The following is a 24,428-nucleotide window of genomic DNA, read 5'->3' as shown; positions in this document are numbered from 1 at the left end:
TTCTTGTAAGTAGGAATTATCTTAACATGTATTCACAAAACAAATCAGCCTGGGTGGTTTTTGCTTAATAACATTTAACCCAACCTTTTTAGTTGTAACTGCAGTAATTATAGATTTTAGACCAAGAAGACCTTAGTAATTACATAACTAGGTTGTAATAAACTGTGGGCTCAATTTAGACCATCATTTCTGTAGATTCTGTATTGTATTGATTTTGGAGTTGCTAGACCAGTCATGTGGAGTATATGATTTGGGGAAATAAAAATGTTAACTGCTAACAATGTTCAGCTAATACTGCTTATTTTTTACTTGAATTTATGTCTTAATTTTCCTTAAGCATAAAAAGAATCATTACATGAAATAAAATATCCTGTATTATCACTTTATAATTATAAAATATAGCAAACATTCTGTAATTACTGTTTAAAGTCAAATAAGAAAGAAAATACCCACTCAAAGAAATCTTTCCCTGTTATGTGCTACAGCGCCTTACTGGTAAACATGTTTTCTTATTACTTCATGCTCATGATCGCTGAACATTTCAGTGTATTCTGGGATCAAGTTCAAGGTTAGTGCCAGCTTTAGTGAAGTGTTATTTTAAACTCAGAGAATAGAATTGGAATTGAATATAGAGATTTCCTGGAACATCATCCTTATTATCAGAAGAAGAAAGGGGGATTATTGGATAGTTTCAATAACTTGGGCAAAGTTACAGAGTAATAAGTAAGGAGTAGATCCACACTTTCATCATTCAGGGTTGAATGCTTCCACATTACATGATAACTTTTTAACTATGTTCATTTGCAGGCTTATTTTCACTCACTTTAATATACAGCAAGTAGAATTTACTAATAAATTCAGAGCACACACATTGCTGTGATGAGAGAGGTAAATGATCTGGTTTATATTTTAAGAAGATTGCACTTTTATATATTTTTGTTGTTAAAGTATCCTTTCAAAATTTATGGAATCTGTTTTAAGACTGAATTTCCTGCATTTTTTTTGTTTTAAAACTGAACACCTGCATCTCTTTTAGGTAATAACATAAGGGGCATTCCTGTTCCATGAGTGTGTATATATGTCTTTAACTTAGGCCTGCAGAGGCTTCTGGACCTCAAAAGATTTCTTTCATTTTCAATAGCACCTATTCTGCATCAACTTCATATTCCATTGAAGATGGATGAGTGGATTCATATTCCTTTGGCTACTTGCTGCTTCAGTAGCATCATAGGAAAACTTTCATTTTTGCCATTATTTAATTTAACACCAGGAAAAGTGAACCTCTTTGGGCTCACCTTGGAGTCTTTCCTTGTTACATACATTTGCTCAACAAAGTCTGGGAAAATCATAAAAAATTTGGATTAGTACATATGACTTCTTTTACAAGGCCAAATTTGGCTTGGAGTAATGTGTATGTAACTCCCCTGGGTATCTATGGAAAGTCTCTATCTTTGAGGGCTACGGAGTGGGCGTAGCTTCTAGAATCCAAACCGCTCAAAGCTTTGCAAATTAGAAGAAAGAGTTAATAGTTTAATTAGCAGTCTGGTTGTCTCTGCCATGGCCTGAAATCAATCTGGGGGGAAAAGTTGAAAAGACTTAGTAAAACCCATCAAATCTTTTTGAAGGTTTTTTTTTTAATTGAAAAGAAGGAAGAATGTACAAAATTCATTAACCACATATTCCCATTTGGACCCCCAATTTAACCTGCCTCAAAATTGAGTCTGTACTTTAGAGCAGCCGTAGAGGAATAGAGGAAGAGACCGCCTCTCCTGAGTGTCTCATTTTCACAAGCCATTGTTTTGTCTGTCTGAAATCTGTGCTTCAAATATATGGCTTGAGCGGCTGTGGTTTGGTTCTTCGTGCGTCTTGGATTAGTACTGCCCTCAAGTTGTTGCTCTCTGGGGTGTTATTTCCATAAGTTAGGTCTGTGACTGATCTTATTTTGATTATGCAAAACTGCTTCTTTCTAAGAAAAGGATTGAACTTCTTTTGCCACTGGTTTTTGCAATGCATGAAAGGAAGTGCTTGAATAGGGTTTATGGTTCTTTTCTGTGTCTATTGCATTTCTTTCCTCCTGAGGAACATGGTTGTATTCCACAGAACAGTAGAATCCAAGATAAGTTGTGAATCTCCCTTTTGAACCAGACCCTAACGTTTCCTACATCTCACTGAAGGGATACCGTGTATTCTTGCACAAAGTGTAGACTTGTGAAGGTGGCCTCACTCATATTGTTACCCCAATGAGTTACATATTTAATATAGTTTCTAGGAAATGATAAGCCAATGGCTAATTTTGACAAAATCAGTCTACTACAACAATTTTTGAATAGTTGGAGGTAAAGGTTTAGAAGTAGATTTGCTTTTTTCTAATTTGCCTAGAGGCATCATCTGGACTACTAGGAGCCATGACCACTAAGTTCTAGGAGACGGAGGGTCTAGTAGGTCAAATTTATGGCTATGATACAGAATATCTAACTAGACTTGTCTTTGGGGGAAGGGACTAAAATAAATTATACTGAGGGTCAACAGAGTTAATAGAATACGGAGCATACTTTCTAATAGTAGAGGATTATATGACTGCTTCCATCCTTCCACTTTTCAAAGGAGCAAAACATGCGGATAACTCAACTTTATCCATAGATACTGGGATTTGAGCATAAGCTTAGGCAATATGGTCACATTTAAACCTATTGCTTACCTATGTAGTGTAACCTAAATTACTAAAGTGCTCTGCATGCAGAAAACAGTTAATAAAATTTTGATTAGCAGAGGAAGCAAACCAACTAGGCAAAACAAGTTAACTGAGAAATAGCAATCAAGCAAAAGACACACTAGGAAGAATATTGTGTAGTTAAACCTCTTTCAAAAAACGGTTTCTTAAAATTATTAGAAGCAAAGCAACAATGCAAATATTCACATGACAAATGTAACCAATCAGGTGGATTTCATAGAAAGGTCTTATTAAAAGCTAAATATGACAGCTAGACAATATTTCAAAGGTGATGAGAGGTATAATATATATTTGTCATGCAAAAGTTATTTTAAGGGTGCCTGGGTGGCTCAGTCAGTTTCTGACTCTTGATTTCAGTTCAAGTCATGATACCAGGGTCATAGGGTGGAGCCCTGTGTCAGGCTGTGCACTGAGCTGAGTGGGAAACCTGATTAAGATTCTCTCTCTGGAGGGACACAAAACCTGAGAGACTATTGAATACTGAAAATGAACCAAGGGTTGGAGGGGGAGGGGGGAAGAGGTGGTGGGAATGGAGGAGGGCACTTGTAGGGAAGAGCACTGGGTGTTATATGGAAACCAACTTGACAATAAACTATTTAAAAAAATTCTCTCTCTTTGCCCCTTTCCCCTGCTTGTGCTTGTGCCCTCTCTCTCTCTCTCTCTCTCTCTCTCACTCTCCCTCTCTCTTGATCTCTCTCTCTCAACAAACAAATAAAAATTTAAGAAATATTTTAAGAAAAAGTATATACAATGGTTTCCATTAGAGCATCCTTTAAGATTTCTATGTCTGATCCATTAGTGGCATACTGAAAAATGTCTTCCATATATACTTCAGTGTGCTAAATATTATGGGACTGTAATGATGGTATAATATTCTCATGTGGAATAAGATGACTAAATTCAACCATATCAAACTTATATTTACCATTCATCCTATTCCTTCTATGATCCTTTCTATCTCAATGAAAGAATGGCACAGTATCTACCCCCTTTCCAGATCAGAAACCCAGGCGTGAATTTTTATTTCTTCCCCTTCCTCTTTCCACAGCCAATCAATAATCAAATGCTCTCACAACATTACCCTTTATGTTCTCACATCTGTGTACTTCTTTTCATAAGTCATTATAGTTTATTCTTTTTGTGAAATAACCTTCTACTGAGCCTCCTTGTGTTACCTTTTCCCCACCTATCCCATTTTCCACATAGAAGCCTTGATAATCTTGCTAAGATTCATAACTGGTCATGTTATCCCCCTCGTGAAAATCGTCCACATGGATCCCGTTTTACTTTCATGTATACTCCATCATTGGCACCAGTGTCTCTGACATGCAAAGAGGATGGTCTAAAGATAGTAAAAATCATGGTGACTCATTTCTCTACAGTGTGACTAGGCTCCTCATGGAAGGGCTCTTGCTGCTTTGTGCATTTTCTTACACACTTACGCCAGCATGTTATCACCACTTCATGAGCATAGGAACATTTCATCAGCTTATTGATCAATCCCCTATGAAGATACAGTGGAAATTATGATTTCTGATTCTGAATCCATTCTATACTTCTTACTCTTGGGTGGAGACAGTGTGGGTTTTATGGCTTCATATTGTTAGAGGGACTGAATGGTAAATTGGCTGTGCTGTTTTGGGAATCTATATCTTGAAATGTAGAATATAATACATGGAGGAGAAATGGTGTTTGCCAAATAGATAAAGTCATGGTAAATAAATATGGAAATAACTGTTAGTTACAAATATTAAAATGGCAGGAAAAATAAAAAAGGCTTGAACATTTCTTGATATGCTTGAAAAGCTGTAACACCTTATGGGGAAAAAGTATTACTTTTTTATCCTTTAAAATACTCCATTTATAATTATTTTAGATGTTTATTGGTGTGAGAACAAATGAAATTCCAACTTAAAGATTATTCTTGGATTTAGACCCTGATTATTTTAGTTTAAAAAGAATTGAATTTGAGTAGTACTGAAAGAGAATTACTTTAGTCCGTTTTTCAAGGGAAGGGTTATTCTTTTGTGTTTTATTTGTTCTGCTTTGTTATATGTACTTATCTATCCCCAGTGTGATATTGGGGACAGCTCACCTTCCTGATCAGTGAACATGACATTCTCTTTTTTTTTTTTAAAGTTTAATATGAGAGAGAGAGGGAGGGAGGGAGGGAGGGAGAGAGAGAGAGAGAGAGAGACAGAGACAGAGAGACAGAGAGAGAGAGAGAGAGAGAGAGAGAGAGAGAGAGAATAAATGAATGAATGAGCAGGGGAGGGGCAGAGAAAGAGGGAGAGAGAGAGAATCTCAAGCAGGCTCCCCACTCAGCCCAGAACCCGACATGGAGCTCAATCTCAAGACTGAGATCATGGCCTGAGCTAAAATCAAGAGTTGGATGCTTAACTGACTGAGCCATCCAGATGCCCCTGATATTTTATTTTCTTTCCTGAGATTATATGTGTAATATACATTGAGTCTTTATTTATATCAGTTTTAAGAATATACTCATTAAAGTTGAAAGGGGAGTATATAAAATGTACACATATGATTACATGAATGCATATAAATGTATACTTCCAAGTAACATACATGTAAAATCAACAGAAAATTATTTTTCTTTTATTACAAAGTAAACAGTTAAAGAGAGAGATAATCAGCTACTATATATTTTTAAAATAATCTTTCTGCTCCATCTCTCAATTTATAGGACTTTCATGGTAATTTCTAAATTACATTTTAAAAGGAATGATTTGAGTAGTACCAGATAGTGTAAGACAGTGCAGCGGGTTAAGAAAGTGCCAAAATTTAGTCAAATTGACAAGTAGTTCATTCTCAGAAAACAAAGACTTTCTGCTTTCTCCTGCGGCTTTTTATTTAATGCCTTCTAGTGTCTGATATGTACAATTCTGCTAATAGTGTCTGAACAGAGGTTGCAAAATTGTCTTGTATTAAAAGCCCATGTAGCCAACCAACTATTATTTTAATGCTAAATATGTTTAATGGGTAACCATGTTTGGTGCATGGTCTGTGAACTTAGTAGCATCGTTTGTCTCAGTATATTGTTGAATTTTCAGAAAGCCCTCTATGTTATGTTTTAATTCTTGCAAATTGCTTGCCAATTTAATACGAACCGCATCTAAACAGTAAGTAATTGCTTATGATAATGAGTGCAAACTAATTTGCTAGAATATGTTAATATTCACAAAGCACTTTTATACTGCCTGCTGTTCCAAAAATACTGCTCTCTTGGTTAAATGTAGCTTTTAGATGGCATTATTGTCACACATCTGACTAAAATCATCGATTCAGTAGTATCTACCCAAATGTCACAGGACTATCACTTCAGTACACCAAAAAAGAAAGAAAAAGTCATGCCATCCTTTGATAAATGTTTTAGAATATTCAACAAAAAAGGAATCACTTTCTTAATAATTAATTCTAATTAGTGATTGATAGTAGTAAGCAGACTATACTGAGTTAGAAATGGCCTCTTTTCCCCTCAAGAGTCATAAAAGTTAATTTAAATGACTTCAAAGACAGATGGCATGCAAAATTCATTCGAATACAATAACCAGTTTACAATGAATTAAACTTTAAGGATGATCCTAGATCTGGATGTTTCTAAGTTTGAAGCTGCTTTACCCCTTAATAGCACTCTTCCCTCTTTGTCCTATAGGTCTTTCTCAACCATTTTCAGAGGTGCTATTTGAAGATGCTAGGGCTCAAAGACTTATGTTTTAAACCTGAGGGTCTTTTGAGACTGGGCACCTGAGCATTCGAGGGTGTGAGGTGCAGATTGGAACCACCTTGTAATTCTAGTCTAGGAAGACAGAGTTTTATGAACCAAATACAAAAGAAGAAAGGTTTGACACTTCCCTGCCCCAGGGCTGATTTGGCACTTTAATCCACCCTCTAATGTTTCAATCATTTCAACTTCAAAAACCACTCTCACACATAGTTATATATCTTAGCCTGGGTGGTGAAATAGAAAGATCTCTGTAGAGAACTTTTTTTTTTTCCCTTCATGGCTTTCAAAATTCAATTCCTTTGTTGAATTTCATTGGCTAAATATATTCAAGCTTTAAAAACTTCCATCTTCGAGTTGTAAATGATAAATACCCACAATTGTTTGTCCAAGAAAGTGGACTAAGTCTCCATTTTTTGCTTCTTGTAATTTTTATTATGAAAATAGGTGGATTGATACCTCTGACAGTTGACTGAAATTTAATTCGTATTGTCTTCATATGCTGTTTCAGAGTCTAAGATGAGGAATGAATAAACAAACCAACCAAAATTACATATACCTTAATTTTGGTTGCTGTTACTGTTACTTTTTCTACTAAGTATAAACTGAGACTTAAAAACATCTTTCTGATAAAGATGGAATGAAAAGATTTGTGATAAATAGCAAATATCACCAAGACATTTCTTATTAAATAATGTTTCTCTCTTATGACAGTAGTATCATGTTTTTCCCCCCTACATCTGTGAAGGTATGTGACTCTTTGTTAAAGGAAATTTTCATTTCCTAGAATTATAAATATACTGAAACACTGGAACTGATCTAATCTCTTTTTAATATTGACCTTGAACAGTCCTAATTTGTACTATATGATATGTACTTTGTATTTATCTAGAGACTTAATTCAGGTCACAAAGAGATAGGAAATAGTGGTGCTTAAAAATGCATCAGCTTCTTTAAGAGAAAAGAAAGTAACTTCCCATTAGTACAAGTGGAACCACTGCTTATGTCTGGAACCCATTTTGTGCCTCTGTAACCTCTCATGAAAATCCTGCCCACAAAAATATATTTTCTCTTATTTTTCTATAACCACATTAAATTTTGTCTCCTCTAAGGAGAATTGGGGGAGACCAAGTGAATTCTCCAGTTTGGCTGAAGTAGAGGGTTGGTTTGTATGGAAGATGTTTGAAATTTCAATAAGAATTATTTTACTTAATTTGGCAGATGATGGATGAATCATTGAAGGTCTTTGAATAGAAGAATGATTATACATGCTGCTTCAAAAAACAATTTTTAGTTTGTAAGTAGATTTAAATTAAGGAGAGGCAGACCGGTATCATATCAGTAAGGATGAGTATTTATTACAACATTGAAGATTAAAGGCGATGTCATATGAACAATGGATTAAAATGGAAATATGAAAGGCAAAGTAAAAAGATAACTTCTGATTGAATGAATAGTAATGGTTGTAGAAAAGCTGGATTCCAGAGCTTTAATAGACCTCTGGATTGTACCCAGGGTGTGCCATGGTGCTTTATACAGAGCAAACTCTTCAATAACTTTTACTGAGTGTGTGAATGTTTTTATTCTTGAATTGCGCTCTTGTATTACCGTTGTATTTTCTTTCTTCAGCAGTATTCTCTGCTGTTGTCTCACAAATGTGTGTTGTTTGTTTTTGTCTAAAATCCCAACTCCTTATTTTGAGTTAGAGTCTTTCCCTACCATCTCACTAAACCATCTGGCTTTTAGTCTTTCAAGTAACTTTGAAAATAAGGTTGCGCAAGATTTTTTTTCTTGTTATATTAGAAAAGATATGAAACTTTCCTCTATAATGACCACTATTTCCTGTCTTTTTGTATTCATCTCTTTCATCACAACTATCGTATATAGAGTTGACCCTTAAACAACATGACTTTGAACTACATAGATCCACTTATATGCAGATTTTTTTTTCAATATAGTACAGTACTGCAAATGTATTTTCTCTTTCTTTTGATATTGTTTTAAGTTTATTTTGAGGGAGGGAGAGAGAGAGAGAGCATGAGCTGGGGAGGGGCAGAAAGAGAGGAAGAGAAAATGAATTCCAATTAGGCTCTGTGTTATGGGCTTGATCCCAGGAATTGTGAGATCTTGATACCTGAGCCAAAATGAAGAGTTGGATGCTTAACCACCTAATCCACCAAGGCGCCTCTTTCTTATGCTATCCTTGATAACATTTTCTTCTCTTTAGCTTATGTTATTATAAGAATGCAGTATATATACCTATTGACATATAAAATATATGTTAATTGACTTTATGTTATCCGTAAGGGTTCAGTCAACAGTAGGCCATTAGTAGTTAAGTTTGGGGGAGTCAAAGTCAGTGGGGTCAGTATCCCTCCATGTTGTCTAAAGGCCAACTGTACTAATTTCCACACATGCAAACATCAGTAATGTATTAAGGAAACATTTATTAGCATTGGTGCTACTCTCTTTTGCCTCTCTGTGGTACTAGTGTTTATCTTAGATTCCAAACTTAAAGGAGGAATTAACACACTTATCTGAGTAATCTCTTATCCTAAGGTTGGACAAATAGATTTTATCTCAGGGTTGTTTACCTTATTTAGGACTGGAAACTGTTTCATAAGAATTTCTATAATGACCCACACCAGCAGGTGATTGAATACATGAATGAATAAATTGATAAATAGTGTTTGGTTTTCTGAGTGAACTGATCACTGGGCTTATCAATTTAGGCAATTTTTATTTTAATCTTAATTTCCCAGGTATCTTATTACTTAACCTTAATAATAGTGTTTATACTGGGATTTTTCTTATTTATCAAATTAAGCAAATTTCTTTTTTTTTTAGTGTTTATTTTTGACAGAGAGAGAGAGAGAGGGAGAGAGAGAGAGAGAGACAGAGCATGAGTGGGGGAGGGACAGAGAGAGAGAGAGAAAGAGACACAGAAACAGAAGTCGGTTCTAGGCTCTGAGCTCTTAGCACAGAATCCAATGCAGGACTCAAACTTAAGGATAGTGAGATCATGACTTGAGCTGAAGTCAGACACTTAACTGACTGAGCCACCCAGGCACCCCTAAACAAATTTCTTTTATGTAGAACAAAAATTCAGTCTTCAACCTACCTCTAAATGCTCTCTATTTCTCTATAGCCAAACAAACTAAGGACTGTGTTTTGTGTTAATTACAGAGAACTAACTATTGGTTACTACAGGGAAGGTGTGTGTGTGGGGGTGGGGGGGATCGTGGGGAATGGGTGAAATAGGGCATGGGAATTAAAGAGTAAAACCAAACAAACTTCATTTTGTTAACCCTGTAAATAAAACAGCCAGTTATTTTACTAGCAAATGGGTTTATTTAGGAAGAGCAGAGAATTGAAATTCAGGACGTGCAAACTATGGCAAAACTATAGGCAAGTCTGGTGAACAAAGAGATGCAAGGAATGCTCTTTTACAGAGGTAAGGGAGGAGTTGGGAGTGCTTTTATAAGTCCATGCAGTAAACTGGGAGTGCTGAGATGTAGTGGCTTTTCAGTGGCTGAGTTTGTCCTTAGCTGGGGTAGAGAAAGTGTCTCTTTCAGCTTCTTCCTGTTGGGGACTACACTTGACCGAGAGTGGTAGGGCATGAGAGCTCCTCCTTCTGTCCTCCAGACTCCGTTTGAAATGAGATTTACTTTATTCAGTTTTACAGTGTCAAGGGCTAGGGATTATCCAAGCTACCTCTGTTGCCAAATTCCCGTGGCCTCCAATCTTATTCAAGATTCTAAATTGCTTTTCATAATTAATACATTATTTGTTTAAAAATTATTTTGAAATACTTTTAGACTTGGAAAAATGTTTCACAAATAAAAAACATTCTCCTTATCCTTTGAACTAGCTCTCCTAAAGTTAACATCTTCTATTACCGTAACGCAATGAGTGAAACCAGGAAATTAACATTCATAAAATGTACTAACCTACACACCTTCTTCAAACATTACCAGTTCTCCAATTAATGTCCTCTTCTACACTCCCAAATTCTAAACCAAGGTCTCACATGGCATCTAGTTGTCATGTCACCTTAGTCCCTTCTAACTGTAACAGCTCCTTAGTATTTCTCTGTTTTTTGACCTTGACTCTTGTAAAGAACACTACCAGTTATTTAGTACACAATTTCTCAATTTAAGTTTCTTGGATCTTTTCTTATGATTAGATAGAGGCTAAGCAAAAATACAAAAATGATGTAGAAATGACTTGTACCCTTTTCAGCCCATCGTATTTCCCCTGAATTCAGTATGTCTCGTACTGGTGATGTTACTTTTCATCAGTTGGTTGTGGTGCCATCTCCTGGGTTTTTCTGCTGATTAATAAATTTTTAAAGTCTAAAGGCTAGCAGACTATAACCAGCTCCTTCCTGTAAAGTATGGAGAACTTTGGGCTAGGTGGGATCTAGAACTTTCTCATAATCACTGTTACCTGGTAAAAGTGTTTCATGACTTCTCACTGCAGTTGTGTCTTACACAGATGTGATGAAATAGAGAATGGTGTTCATGATCAGTGTAGTCTAGGCAATCTATCCCCTCCTCTGAACTTTTTGTACTTAGTAAAAATTACTTAGATTTCTTATACAGCTGTAGATATCCCATCTTACTAATGGATATAGGCATGAAATTAGTTACATTCATCAATCAGGACCTTTACGCTATTCGTCAATATGTCAGTAGTCCCACTTTAGTTCAAGGAATATATTAGGTCCTTATCCATGATTGATAAATAAGTAAAAGCACACAAACCTGATGAGAATACCAGGAATTAAAGCAAGACTCTATCTTCAGTAGGCATACTTTCAAGATGGAAATTATAATAAAGTCAGCTCTGATATTATATAATGGTTTATCAACCAAAAATAAGTTCCGTAGATGATAAAGTGAGTGAATCTACTTTGGCTGGAATGAAAGTGGGGAGCTGGACTTAAAAAAACAAGTGCAGCAGAGAAGCATATATCCACCAAGGTAAAAGTCACTGGCAGGAGTGTGTATTCCACTTGTGAGTGGTAAAGTTAGAGCTTAGTTTGAAGTGACTTCTGACTCAGATACTAGCATTGTATCCAGTTCTCATACAAAATAAGTAGCGAATAGTTCAAACTGGGTGGTGAATGACACATACAGCATATAGGCAGGAAGATGGTCAATGAGAGGAGCTAAGATTAAAAACAAACAAAAGCGTATTCCTGGTTTTACCTTAAAATTAGTATGAATTTTATTTGTATACGGGCTTCTATATTAAATACGTAATGCAATAGTTCAAAATAACCACATGCACTTTTGTGTTCAAGATTCAATTCTACAGCCAAGGGCAGGAAACAGTGTCACTGTCAAAAGTTATAAGGCCTTTCTGGCATAGAATAGAAGTGATTATGGCATTAGTAATAAAGATTTGTTTTCTGCAGCTCTGTTCAGTAATTTGGAAGCCTTAGAAGGGGCCAAAGGCAGGGATAGCTTCTGAGGCAGGAGGTTTACAATAAAGCTGTGCAAAGGCCTTGTACCTTTTAAAGATTCAGGCTAGACTCTGAAAATGTCAGAATGTGAGTGAGTCATTTTTGCTAAGTGTCATTGCAGAAACTTTGAGTCTCTCCAAACCAGTCCGGGAAAGCATCAATAAAAAAGACTCCAGAGATGATTGAAGTGAGACCTTGATTTGTGAATTTTAGTTATTTTTCTAAACAAGAAGCAGTCATTGGATCTTAGCTTTTCATTGTATTGTGGAAAAACCACTTAGAGTTGGATACAGACCCTAACCATCTGTGTGACATTGAGAAACCATTTCATTTCTCTGGACCTTCATTTTGTCAGTTGAAAAGAAAAGGTTTGTTTAGTTATCTCTAAGAGCATTTCAGCATTAAATCTATGCTCTGCCAGTTATTTTAACTTAGTAATTTTTGATGCCATAATTCTAATAAATTCTTAACTCTGACCACCTGATGAAAGCTAATTTTTGCAATTAACTTTTGGGGAAAAAAGTAAATTTAAGGACATCACTAGTCAATTGCAATTTTTACTGACTAGCTCATAATTTTTAGGAATTTATTAGAGACTTACACAGCTTATTGTATGTTATGTAAAATAAGAATTTTCTTAAAGTACTGGAAGGTGAGTTTTCTTTCCTCTCCATCCATGCTGTCTATAGCAAATTGATTACTGACTTACTTGCAAGAGACTTTTTAATAAAGTTCACCTACTGCTGGAGGGAGTCTAGTTTCAGAAGGGAAGACATAAGCATTTGATGTTCTTAGGGTTATTGGTTTTGGGGTTGCTTTGCTTGGTTTGATTTTTAACTTAAAATCACTTTGCTATCTTTATGGACCTTTTCCTAATTTGATTGGTGGAAGGAATACCACTTATTTGTTTTTCTCTTCAGCAAGAGAACTTAGACTCTAAGAGCCTTTTAAAATTTTCCAGGACTTAGAACTTGATCATGAGCAAACTTGGACATCTGAAACTACTAAACTCAATTCTTCCTGGAGGGAATATTTTCTAAATATGTTTCTAAATACGTTTTCTAAATATGTTTAGAGGAGGAAATAATAAATAGTTTTTTTAAAGAAAGTATATTGCAAAGGAGCCATTGAGTGAAGTGTTACTTATTGCATAGATTTTTGAAAATAGTATTCGCTGGCTTGAGAATTATCTCCAAATATTTAACTACTTATGTGACTTTGATCTGACAAAACATAAATATAATTATTCTTGTTTTTCATTTTTCTGCTCATTTTTAAGGTTGCCCCTATTCAGTGCTTTTGCTCTTGTCACCTTTTGCAAGATTTTTAAAAAATTCAAAATAGATGGTAACATGGCTGAATACCATTTATCTGACATTTCACATCAGCTATCCTGCCTTAATATATTTTTTAAAATATTTATTTATTTTTGATTGAAAATGAGAAGGGCAGATAGAGGGTCCAAAGCAGGATCCACACCGTCGGCACGGAGCCTGATGCAGGGGCTTAGCTCAAAAACTGTGAGATTATGACATGAGCTGAAGTCAGATGCTTAACTGACTGAGCCACCCAGGCGCCTCAGCCTGATATCTAATGGACAGGTCCTACCTGTCTGGGAAAAAAGGGCTGTGTGTTTTAACTTTTGTATTCGTAACTCCATTCACAAACTTAGCAATTATCAGATGACCAACAGATAGGTCAGCTTAAGAAGGTTTCTTCTTTCAATTACTTTCCTTATAAGACAGAAGAAGAGAACGACTTATCCAAATGACTACAGTTGGCATCAGTGAGTAATTCAAGACCAGTGAACACCATTCGTATCCCTTATATGGATGTTATCTTTTTTATTGTACAATGCAAGGTCTGTGCATTATTTGTGGTATTTCTGAATAAATGTATAAGATATGGACAAGATAGGTCAACCATGAATCCACTTATATTCTAAAGAATTATTTCAGTTATTAAAGAGAAACACACTTGTTTTCAAAAGAATGATTTTTTTCATGTAGCATACTCTTGCCATAAATGTCAAAATATGGAAATGTCACATATCAAAATTGGAAATATACATGATGCCTTTTTAAACATAGTGTTCTTCCCAAGATTGCAGAATATAGATTTTGTATTAAAGAAAATATCAACTATAGAAAAATATGGAATATTTATTAGAAAAATATTTTTATATGTGTATTTATTTATTTTGCAAGAGATTATGCACACATACACACAATAGGGGAAAAGTAGAGAGTGAATCTCAAGCATCAGAAAGCTTGATGTGGGGCTCAGTCCCACAAACTGAGATTATGACCTGAACCAAAATGAAGAGTTGTAAGCTTAACCAACTTAGCCACATAGGCACCCATATTAGAAAAAAGTTTTTATTAAGAGAAAGTTTTGGGCCAGTGGGTGAAGGGAAAAGCTCCTTAATTCCTTAGTGAAGTGAATAATGAACTGTTGAAATTATCTTTGAGAATAATAATTCCCGACCTTAGAGGAATCGTGATAGCTTTTTGCTATTCCATTTTCTTTTTATCTTGATTAAAGTTTCTTATTGAATTAGCATACACCACTTTTAATTTTAAAATGGTATCTTGGCTAAACCATAGCAGAGTTTCATATAGGCCAGTTTAGTGGAGAGAATTCCTCTGCTTGTACATCTCCTAAGTCTACTGTGGAATCTGACTGGTTCAGTCTCCTTTGATCCCAGAAAAAGTTTAGGAGATGTTAATTGTCAATGCCTAGTGAGTCCCTGGAGACCCTCAGAGTCTCGCTCTGACTCTAATAGCATCTCTGACTTGTATGGGGTTCAAGGACATTGTGAAAAAACCTGAACTGGTTTCATGACTGGTGTTTAATAGATAGCATGTGGGCAGTGACCCTGTCCAGTGTCACTTTCAGAAATCCCATTGCGCAAAACACAATGTTGACTCTCTTCTTTTTTCTGAGTTTGCATCAAATTTAATAAATAGTCAACATTTTTTTCATTCAATAAATTTCTGTAATTCCTCAGGGTCTAGGATTCTGCTGGAACACATGAGTCACTATATATAAGAAATCTCCCGTAGTTTGTTCTATCCTGAATGTCATTATTAGATACTGAGAAAAGACTTTCATTGTTTGGGAATTACTGAAACTCTTCTTGACCTTCTTTGCTTTGGTCTGATTCAGGCTATATGGCCAGTATCAAAGCCATTTTAGTGACAAGCTATGTTTCTTGCCCTGTTTCTTTTATTAAGGATTTACTCTGCTCTCTTTCTCAAAGACATATAAGTAAAAATCCTATGTCATTTTCTTTCTTTTTTAGCCAGTTGTCAATTCTACCAAGTCTGTGTCTTCCATAAGAAGGCTCAAATTATGATATATAGTCTTTATTTCAATTTTTTCCCTAGTGTTTGTTTCCCTTCAGATGAATAGTACCACTGAGAGCTTTCTCTAACTTCTCGAAGTTGGTAATTGTTGTTATTACTTTTTGATGTAGAGTTGATTACATATTATAGGTAGGAACTGTTATTACTGTGATTCCATTAATCTCTCCTAATATAATGGCCACCTTTCCTGAGTTGCTAATGCTCCTATATGAAATTTCAGAGAGTAGGAAACAATAGTGCTCAATTTCATGATAAAATTCCTTGTGATCTTACAAAGAATTTACAGGAACATTAAGAAAGAAAATGAACTGCAATGAGTTGTTACGTTAGTGTCTGTCTGATTGTTAAGATTTATTTTTTTTTAGGCTTCATCAGTTTAGAAATTTTTTTCATGGTCGAATAGAATTTGGGTACAAAAAATTGGTTTTGCTTTCTATGAACTTTACTCAAAAGAATTCCTCTACGTAGGTAGAAATTGTTCAGAAATTTTAAATTCAAATTAGCCTCTTCACAAGTTTATTGGAGAATAAAAGCTTTTCTTTTATTTGTCTTATTTTAATTCCATTTAACTACCTGGCAAACTTTAATGGAAAAAAGTGTTATATTCCTGTTACATCTAATAGAATTATAATGGCCTCAATGTTTCGTGTTGGCTACACAGTGACATTTGAAGAATTACAGGCTTTCATAGGAGAACTGTTTATGCATATACTTATGTCGGAAGCTAATCTTTTTAGAAGTTATTGTTCATATAGCAAGGATCCAGAACAACCAATAATTGAGCAGCCCGATACATGCCAGTTGGTCTTCTTTTTCAGAAAGGTTCAATCCATTTGGAGACATTAACATTTATGGAAACAAATGAAGCAGAAATGGACACATTTAGAAAATGAATAGTTGGCAATAAGATAAGGGGGGGGAGAGAGACTTTTGGGTAAATAGATGTTAAATAAAATCTAAAAATATTTCTTAATATGTAAGAAATATATAATTTCAGTTCAGGAATTAGAACTGAAGGGCAGTTCAGACATTAGAAATAAGAGCTCATGTATGATGTGTACAAATATTTGTTGCCATGTAAAGTATGTTGACACAGATAAATTTGCCTGTGATCGAGCCAGCTCTGTTAATGAATTCAGAGTGATATAGATGTGCTGCACAACTTAAATGTGGAGGTTGCTGAAAACCACTTAAGTTTGAGTCATCCATACATTCAGCAATGTGATGGATGTCAGGGTTAATTTGCAATAAATCCATTAGTAGTCATGGCACTGAGATGTCAGTGATTGTCATATAGAAACATGCAGAAATAATAAAGGTGAACACATTGCTGTGTTGTAAAACCCTGGAACTGTGATTAAGACCTGCAGTTCCTGCACATTGAATTCACTTACATAATATAATAAACCATGTTTCTATAAAAATAAAGTTAATAATAATAAAGCTAGATTGCAGTTCATTTTATGTAGACTCACTCCTTTATTCAACAAAGTGAACTTTTTTTGCATCATGCTACAAATTTTACTATGCCAGATGTTTTGTGATGATGAACTAATATTCTTTTTCTCATGAAAGCTCCCATGTGATACAATTTAATATCCTTCTCATTGTCAGCTACTAGTGTATGTAAATAATAATATAATGGGTTCATGTGAACAAAGTGCTAATCCCAGGAATGAAGTACTGAGAAGATTAATAAAACCTGGGATGGAGGAAAGTCATTTCTTCAAAGACATTGTGTTTCACACAACTTTGAAATGAATCAAACTTTTCTAAAACTTCTTATATTAAAATATAACAATAGTGGAGCAGTGTTTGTTATTTTGTATATATTTTTCATTATTTTATAGTATTAACACACACACTTTTACTGCACACACCATCTGTTCTCTGTAAAATTTACGGGGCACTTAACCTTATGCCAGGAACTGGACTAAGGTGTGACTATGCGATGCTCATCTAATTTTGACAGAAACTCTGTGAGGTGTATCATGTTAGTATCCTCATTCTCTTCAGATGGAATATCCAAGACTTAGAATAAAAAGCTTGGTCAAGGTCATTGTACATAATAAATGATTCTGCTGGACTTTGAACCCAGGTCTGTTCAGAGCTTACATTCTTAACTTTTTAGTTATCTGCTGTAGTAAGTGCATCATGTCCCTGGTTCTGAAAGGTGTGTGCTAAATGAAGTGGATTTTGAAACTTGAGTCATGTGACCGCCTATATTTTAATGTGGGAGTATTCTCACATTTTTAAGTTTACCAGAATAGAGTATGTGGTAATTTTTTATATTGCTGAAAGGTGGATATAAAAACATAGGATTTTTTTTTTTTTAAGAAAACCAAGATGCCTATACAGGTGGGTAGAAGAGAGCTGTGGGTGGTAATCTGAACATCTTACTTTCTCCTGATTATGGAATTATGCTGATGAATGCCAGACATTGCACTATCATGCATACAGAAGAGGGAAGAGAGATTGCTTTCTAGATACATCTGGAGAAAAAAAGATGCTAGAAATAATTGCATTGTTTGGCACAAGGCTGTATAATTGTTTTTACTTTGTTTTGGTGAAGCTGAAAGAGGCAGAAATCATTGTAAGGAGGACAGAGTGGTTAAATAGCATCTTAGTTACTAGGTCTTAACACTCACTGAAATATGAGATGAAATCAAATCTCGAGTAACGATATTTGCATTGTGACATTTATCTTCCTGAAAATACAAACCTTTATTATCCTCGCATTCTGCAACTGAGCAACTGGAAACTTTCATAGTTCCATAAGTTTGGGAAGTATACTCTAAACTAAATGTTAATCTACATATATTAAATGTTCTGTCACTTCACATTTACATGTTATTTTTCTTTTTTTGAAATCCTTGTGAGGTAAAAGGACAGTATATGATCATGAGGTGCAAATGTCACTTTATGGATATGAGACATTAGAATATGATAACAGTCTGCCTTGATAAATTCAGACTGACACATCCAATTAACTTTTTCTTGACTGTCTTGTTATGATAACGGAAACATTTCTATAATTAAAAAAAATACAAGAGTAGGAGTCTGAGTACTAAGTTTCCTAAGGGCTCTAACACTTAACCAAGGTTGTACCTTGAGATAACAAGTCAATCCTTATGACTAAGTTTCCTCAAGTGTAACATGGGTATCCTGCTTACCCTACTTTCTTTCTCCCCCACTTTTTTTCCACAAAGCTTATTTATTTATTTTTGAGAGAGAGAGAGAGAGATTGGGAGAATCCCAAGCAGGTTCCATGCTCTCTTGATGCAGGGCTTGAACTCATGTACCATGAGATTAAGACCTAAGCCCAAATCAAGAGTCAGACGCTGAACTGACTGAGCTACCCAGGTGCCCTTACTCTACTTTCCATACAGAAGTAGAGAAGACATAAAAAATTGTTGTGAAAGAGATATTTTTAATATTATAAATTGCTATGTAATGTAAGATATTTTGCTTTCCACCACCACCTTCCTCTGGTGATTCGGGAAGATATCTGGACTCTCAGGTTTGATTTACATTGTTACGCAGCATCTCTGGTTTTGAGTATTTGTCTTAGTTCATAGGAACTACAGAGTCACTAAAGAATAAATTTAATTAAAAGGAGGAAATTAAAATTAATCAAGTACCTGCACTCAGAGGTCACCACAACATTCTCCTGTTAAGGAAATCTTCCCTTTTATATGTTTTTGTCCCATTTTTATCAGTGTGAGCTTTCTTGAAACATTCAATAAAAAATTACCAAGCTGAAAAATATTTATCAAATAATTCTTGCTTATTAAATATCCTGAATAACAAGCTACTGATGATATAGAGCATGCATGGTCCTTTCGGCTCCAACATTTCTGATTCACAGATCTCCATATTCTTAATAGTCTTTACTTGCACACAGTATGGTGCCTTTGAAATATAACTTACCTATTTCCACATGAGAGAGAGAAACTCCTTTCATGCATTAGCATCCAAAAGAATTAATAGAGAATACACAGCTTCTCTATCATTGCATTCTAACAAGATTCTGATTTATCACTTTTACATTCAATATTATTGTAACACGTTTCTTGTGTCCCATCTACATGAGGCCTTTTTAAAAATGTTTATTTGTTTATTTTTCTTTTATACTTTATTGTCAAGTTGGTTTCCATATAACACCCGGTGCTCATCCCCACAAGTGCCCTCCTCCATACCTATCACCCCCTTCCCCTCTCCCTCACCCCCATCAGCCCTCAGTTTGATCTCAGTATACAAGAGTCTCTCCTGGTTTGCCTCCCTCCCTCTCTTTTTCCCCTTCCTCATCCCCCATGGTCCTTTGTTAAGTTTCTCCTGTTCCACTTATAAGTGAAAACATATGGTATCTGTCCTTCTCTGACTGAGGCCTTTTTAAAAAACATTTTGATTTATATATTTTGAGGGAGCACAAGCATGGGAGGAACAAAGAGAAAGAGAGAGAGATAATCTCAAGCAGGCTCCACACTGTCAGCACAGAACCTAATGTGGGGCCTAAACTCAGGAGCCATGAGATCATGACCTGAGCTGAAATCAAGAGTCAGACCCTTAACCAACTCAATGACCCAGGTGGTCCTACATACCAAAGCCTTTTAAACCAGTCAAACAGGAGGCATATTGCAGAGGACTTTGGAAATATTTCAGACACAATGCATGCTGCTCTACCCACACCTTTTACATATAAACCTTACTCTTGGTAGAAGCTTTGTTTCTATAAGCACAAGATGCTTTGTGGCCTAAATTTTTAAAATATGTTTATTTATTTTGAGAAAGAGAGAAAGAGAGTGAGAACAAGAGAGTACACATGCACAAGCAAGGGAGGGACAGAGAGAGAGGGAGAGAGAAGATCCTAAGCATGCTCCATGCCGTCAGCACAAAGCCTAATACAGGGCTCAATCCCACAAACCACAAGACCATGACATGAGCTGAAACCAAGAGTCAGATACTTAACTGACTGAGCCACTGAGGCACCCTTGGCCTAAATTTTAATATTTACTCTTACCATTTTCCTTACCATGTTTGACACATAGTGGGAACACATAAATATGTATTGGTATCTTTTGTTATTGTAAGGCTCTATAACCCTCTAAATATTGTACCCTAATGGCTGTTCCTAGGATAACTATGCAAATATTTCTATTGTCCCTTTAGGTGCGGAGGAAGGTCTTTTCGTGTGTGTGTGTGTGTGTGTGTGTGTGTACACATATCTATGTATCTATATCTTTGCATATCTCTTTGCATATCTCTTCCAAATATTCTGACTTAAAGATTTCATATTATTGCATTCAGTGAGATAGATTTCATTGTGGTGTAATGAGATAAGCCTTCAGTGCATTGGATGCTTGTTATAAACTTGTTTGAAATGAAAACCTTTTTAAAGTAAGATGGATTATTTAAGGACATCAATACCATAATGTAAAATTTGAGCACTCACCAAATGAAGCTATGATATTCCTACTCCTATAAGACAAACATTCACTTTTGAAGAAGAAAAAATGAGTCTGTTTGTAATGCTGGATAGTTTGACAGCTACTAGATATTGCTTGTTAAATAAGATCTTGCTTCTATCGATGATCTCTATTATCTGTATTTTCCTGACATGACTACTGGGGCTTATGACTATTTATCCATTAGTTATCTGTCACATGTGAATAGACCCTTTCCTCATAAAAGTTGATTGTAGTGTATTTGTTCAGAGTTGCTTCTCTGTGCTCTATGACCCTATCACATGCACATGCAACTCTTGTTTCAAAAACAAGTTGATACATGTTTCTGCTCCTTTTGAAAGGAGCCAAAGTCAGTGTTTCCTGATAAACCATTTCTGAAAAAACTGGCAGGCAGAAATAAAACCCCATTAGATTCCATGCTTGTCCAACTCAATGGAAAAAGTAGGAATCTCCCATTTGTTCTGGAACACCTGCTGGTAGGTTTAATGAATGTATTAAAAACTGAGCTGCCCTAATATTTCTTTGAAAAATCCTCTGTTCTCTCTCTTGAGCTGGTTTGATTGAAATCTGTTATTTGCTTACTTTTTTGGTGTTGTTTCATTTTTGTTTTTCATTTTTGCCGTAGTATAAATTTAATCCTTTACTGATATGTCAATGTAACAAACATAGGAAAGTTGTGCACCTGATATTTGGACTAATTGGTTTTGGTTTTTGTTTTCCAGCTGGGACAACATATATCTTTAGCAAAGGTGGTGGACAAATCACGTATAAGTGGCCTCCTAATGACCGGCCAAGTACACGAGCAGACAGACTGGCCATAGGGTTTAGCACTGTTCAAAAAGAAGCTGTATTGGTGCGTGTGGACAGTTCTTCTGGCCTGGGTGACTACCTAGAGCTGCACATAGTAAGTACTTTTAAAAATAAGATCCAGCTTTTATTTTTTACTGTTAATTTTTTTTTTAATAAATAACTTATACTTTTGCCTTTTGGAAGTTTCTCATCCCCAGCAACCACTACTTTGGTACAGAATATATAAATACACTCTAGAAGTAATAAGACTTTATTTCTACTATTGTTGCTAAAAATGTTTAGAATAGAAACTATATTTTTTGGTTGTTAAGTGTGAATTCCTCTCAGTTCTCTGTTCACAAAGATTTATTTTGGTATGTTCTTAGTGACTTTAATCAGATTCGCCAAATTAATAAACTAAGTTCTTGCCCCGTTGAGACGATACCATGTGCCTGGAAGCAGGAGGTTGTAATACTGGTAACATCGAAGGATCTGAATCTCGTGTCGTTAGTTCTTTCTTCACTTGAGAAAATAATTTTCTAGAATTACAGGCAATGGATGGGAGAACAGGAAACTTTAAGGGTATTTGGGGATATAAAAAAAAGGTGAAGAGATTATTTCTGTGCCTTCTTATACTCATTTTGATACAGAAATATCAGGAAAGTCAGTCAGCTCTTACCATTAATATCCTGGAACCACTGATCATTACTTTTGCTCCAAGCTCTAAGCCTACTATAAGAATTTAGTCAGCATATCATAGATGGCAAATAATAGGTCCTCAATAGAAGGCTATTTTTTTAAACTTTTGCCATGACTGACTACAGCTTAGGGACTCTGCCCTATATTTCTGCATTCAAAGAGTTAGTAATTTGTAGAGTTGTAATTCTTTGTCTTCTTATTTTATTAAATTTTTTGCAAAGTGCATATAATCTCTTATTGTTAAGAGATATCAATATTTTACTGAGATACAGAACTAACAACCATAGGAAGGTGTCACCAATAAAAACCTCTAAAGGGTTCTTGTCATAGTTCTTAGTTGACAATCTGAATCTTCTGGAAGGTTCCAAACATATATAAGTCTCTCCATTTCTCTTTTTATCTATAAGGCATAGTTTATCTTTTCTGTCTCATGGGATTATATAAATTTGTTTTGTTTTGCTTTTGTCCATCCCTATAAGTTCACTCTTTAGCAGCAGCCCTGCCTCAGAGGACAACTTGATTAGGTCAACAGGTTCTTTACTCTTGGAGACTGGCCTTCAGGCACTCATTCTAAAACAATTAGGAAAACAACCAAACACCGGAATCCATTATCAAAGACTTTTGCAAGGTCTTACTTCTCAAAGTTTTATTCATTTATTTTCTTTATCTTAGTTTTCCATTAGACTTCTATGATTTCCAATAAGCTCAGTAGGGGTTTACTCTGACCACAAGAACTAAATAAATTGCTAATCTTAGAAAGAAGAAAAGGAAAAACAGCACAACACAGACACACACACACACACACACACAGATACACAAACACCTCAGCACAACCATTATTGAACTGCCATAAATTTTCAATTCCAAATGCAGCTGCCCAAGGGGAACCCTGGGAATGTAATTTCAGCTGCCTTTCAGCTGATATCTAACAATCAAAATTGAAAGCATGTGGATTTTTATGGCATCATAAATAAATGATCAGTTGCGATAAACTTAACTAGTGCAGTAAGGAATCTTGCTGTTTAGAGTAATCTCAACTTGCTAAATGTATTTGCTCCACTCTGATTTAAGAGCCTTGCCACTTCAAATAAATAAATAAATAAGAAAACAAGAGTTTTTTCTCCTGAAAGAAATTACTTATTGATCCATTACCAATTACATATTTACCCCGAGAAAAGGTTCTACAGTGATCACTCTCAAATCATAAGGGGCCATGTTATTGAATTACTCAAACCACTATTGTTTGTTTTATGGCCAGAGGGCTTTAGTCTACAGGAATGGGTCCTTTTTTTTTCTCCCCAAACTGATCATATGTGGGTTTAAGAGTCCCTCTATACATAGTGGATTGACTTTCTAGGTGCCCATACCAACCCAGTACCCTCCACAGCTCCTTTAGTTGCCATGAGTTTGACAGATGTCCTGTGAGGGCCTCCTCCTTTCTGAATCTCCTTCTTGATTTTGCCTGGCTATTTACTTTAGATTCAATATTTGTCTCTATACATTCTCCCTCTTGGATTTGCTATCTGATCTGAGAGTTAGTACTTGACTGGGAAATGCAAAAATGTATACTGGTTCCCCGGGCTTACTAAACACCCTTGTTGGTTAGCCCTACTCCTACTATATTATTTACTAGTATCTGTCTTAGTTCAAATCTGGCTAACTGAAACTTACTTCCCTCCCTTTTTTCTCACTGCTCACAAGTGGTGATCAGCCATTAATGACTTAGCAAGTTGTCCATCCAGAAAGACTTTCTGAACAATATGGCCTATATCTATGTTAGGCTCCATGGATACAAAAATAAATGATCTCACCACTTAGTAATCATCTAAATAAATAGTTGTTGGATGGTTGAATGAATGAGCCAAATGGGATCATGGTCACCAGATAGCCTAGATTATTCACAGCAAACATCCTTTCTCCCAATGTGACTCCATCTTGGTTCACCTCAGTTTTTTCATTTTGCAGCTTTAACTTTCTTATCTGTATAATATTTGTAAGAATGTAAACAGATGCTTGGTTTTTAAGAGAAAGAATATAAAGAAGACACTTCTAAGCTGTAAAGTGCTATACACATTTGAATTAGTAGTGTTAAAGATCATTTAATCAATATTGAGTAAAATAATTCTTGGAAACAATAACAAAAAGGTTAAATTCATTAACAAAT

General features: G+C 35.3%; 1 protein-coding gene across 15 annotated transcripts in view; it reads left to right on the top strand.

Annotated features, from left to right (window-relative positions):
• NRXN1 (neurexin 1) overlaps window positions 1-24,428 on the top strand; it is a 1,090,776-nt gene that overhangs the window by 769,104 nt on the left and 297,244 nt on the right. For all 15 annotated transcript variants that reach the window (XM_029937337.1, XM_029937334.1, XM_029937332.1 and 12 more), the window contains one exon: window positions 21,499-21,680. In XM_029937337.1, the coding sequence (XP_029793197.1) occupies window positions 21,499-21,680 (182 nt within the window). The remainder of the gene's footprint in view (window positions 1-21,498; window positions 21,681-24,428) is intronic.

Source organism: Suricata suricatta, chromosome 4 (assembly GCF_006229205.1).
Source record: "Suricata suricatta isolate VVHF042 chromosome 4, meerkat_22Aug2017_6uvM2_HiC, whole genome shotgun sequence".
Taxonomy (NCBI): domain Eukaryota; kingdom Metazoa; phylum Chordata; class Mammalia; order Carnivora; family Herpestidae; genus Suricata; species Suricata suricatta.
This window is presented reverse-complemented; position numbering and strand designations above follow the sequence as displayed.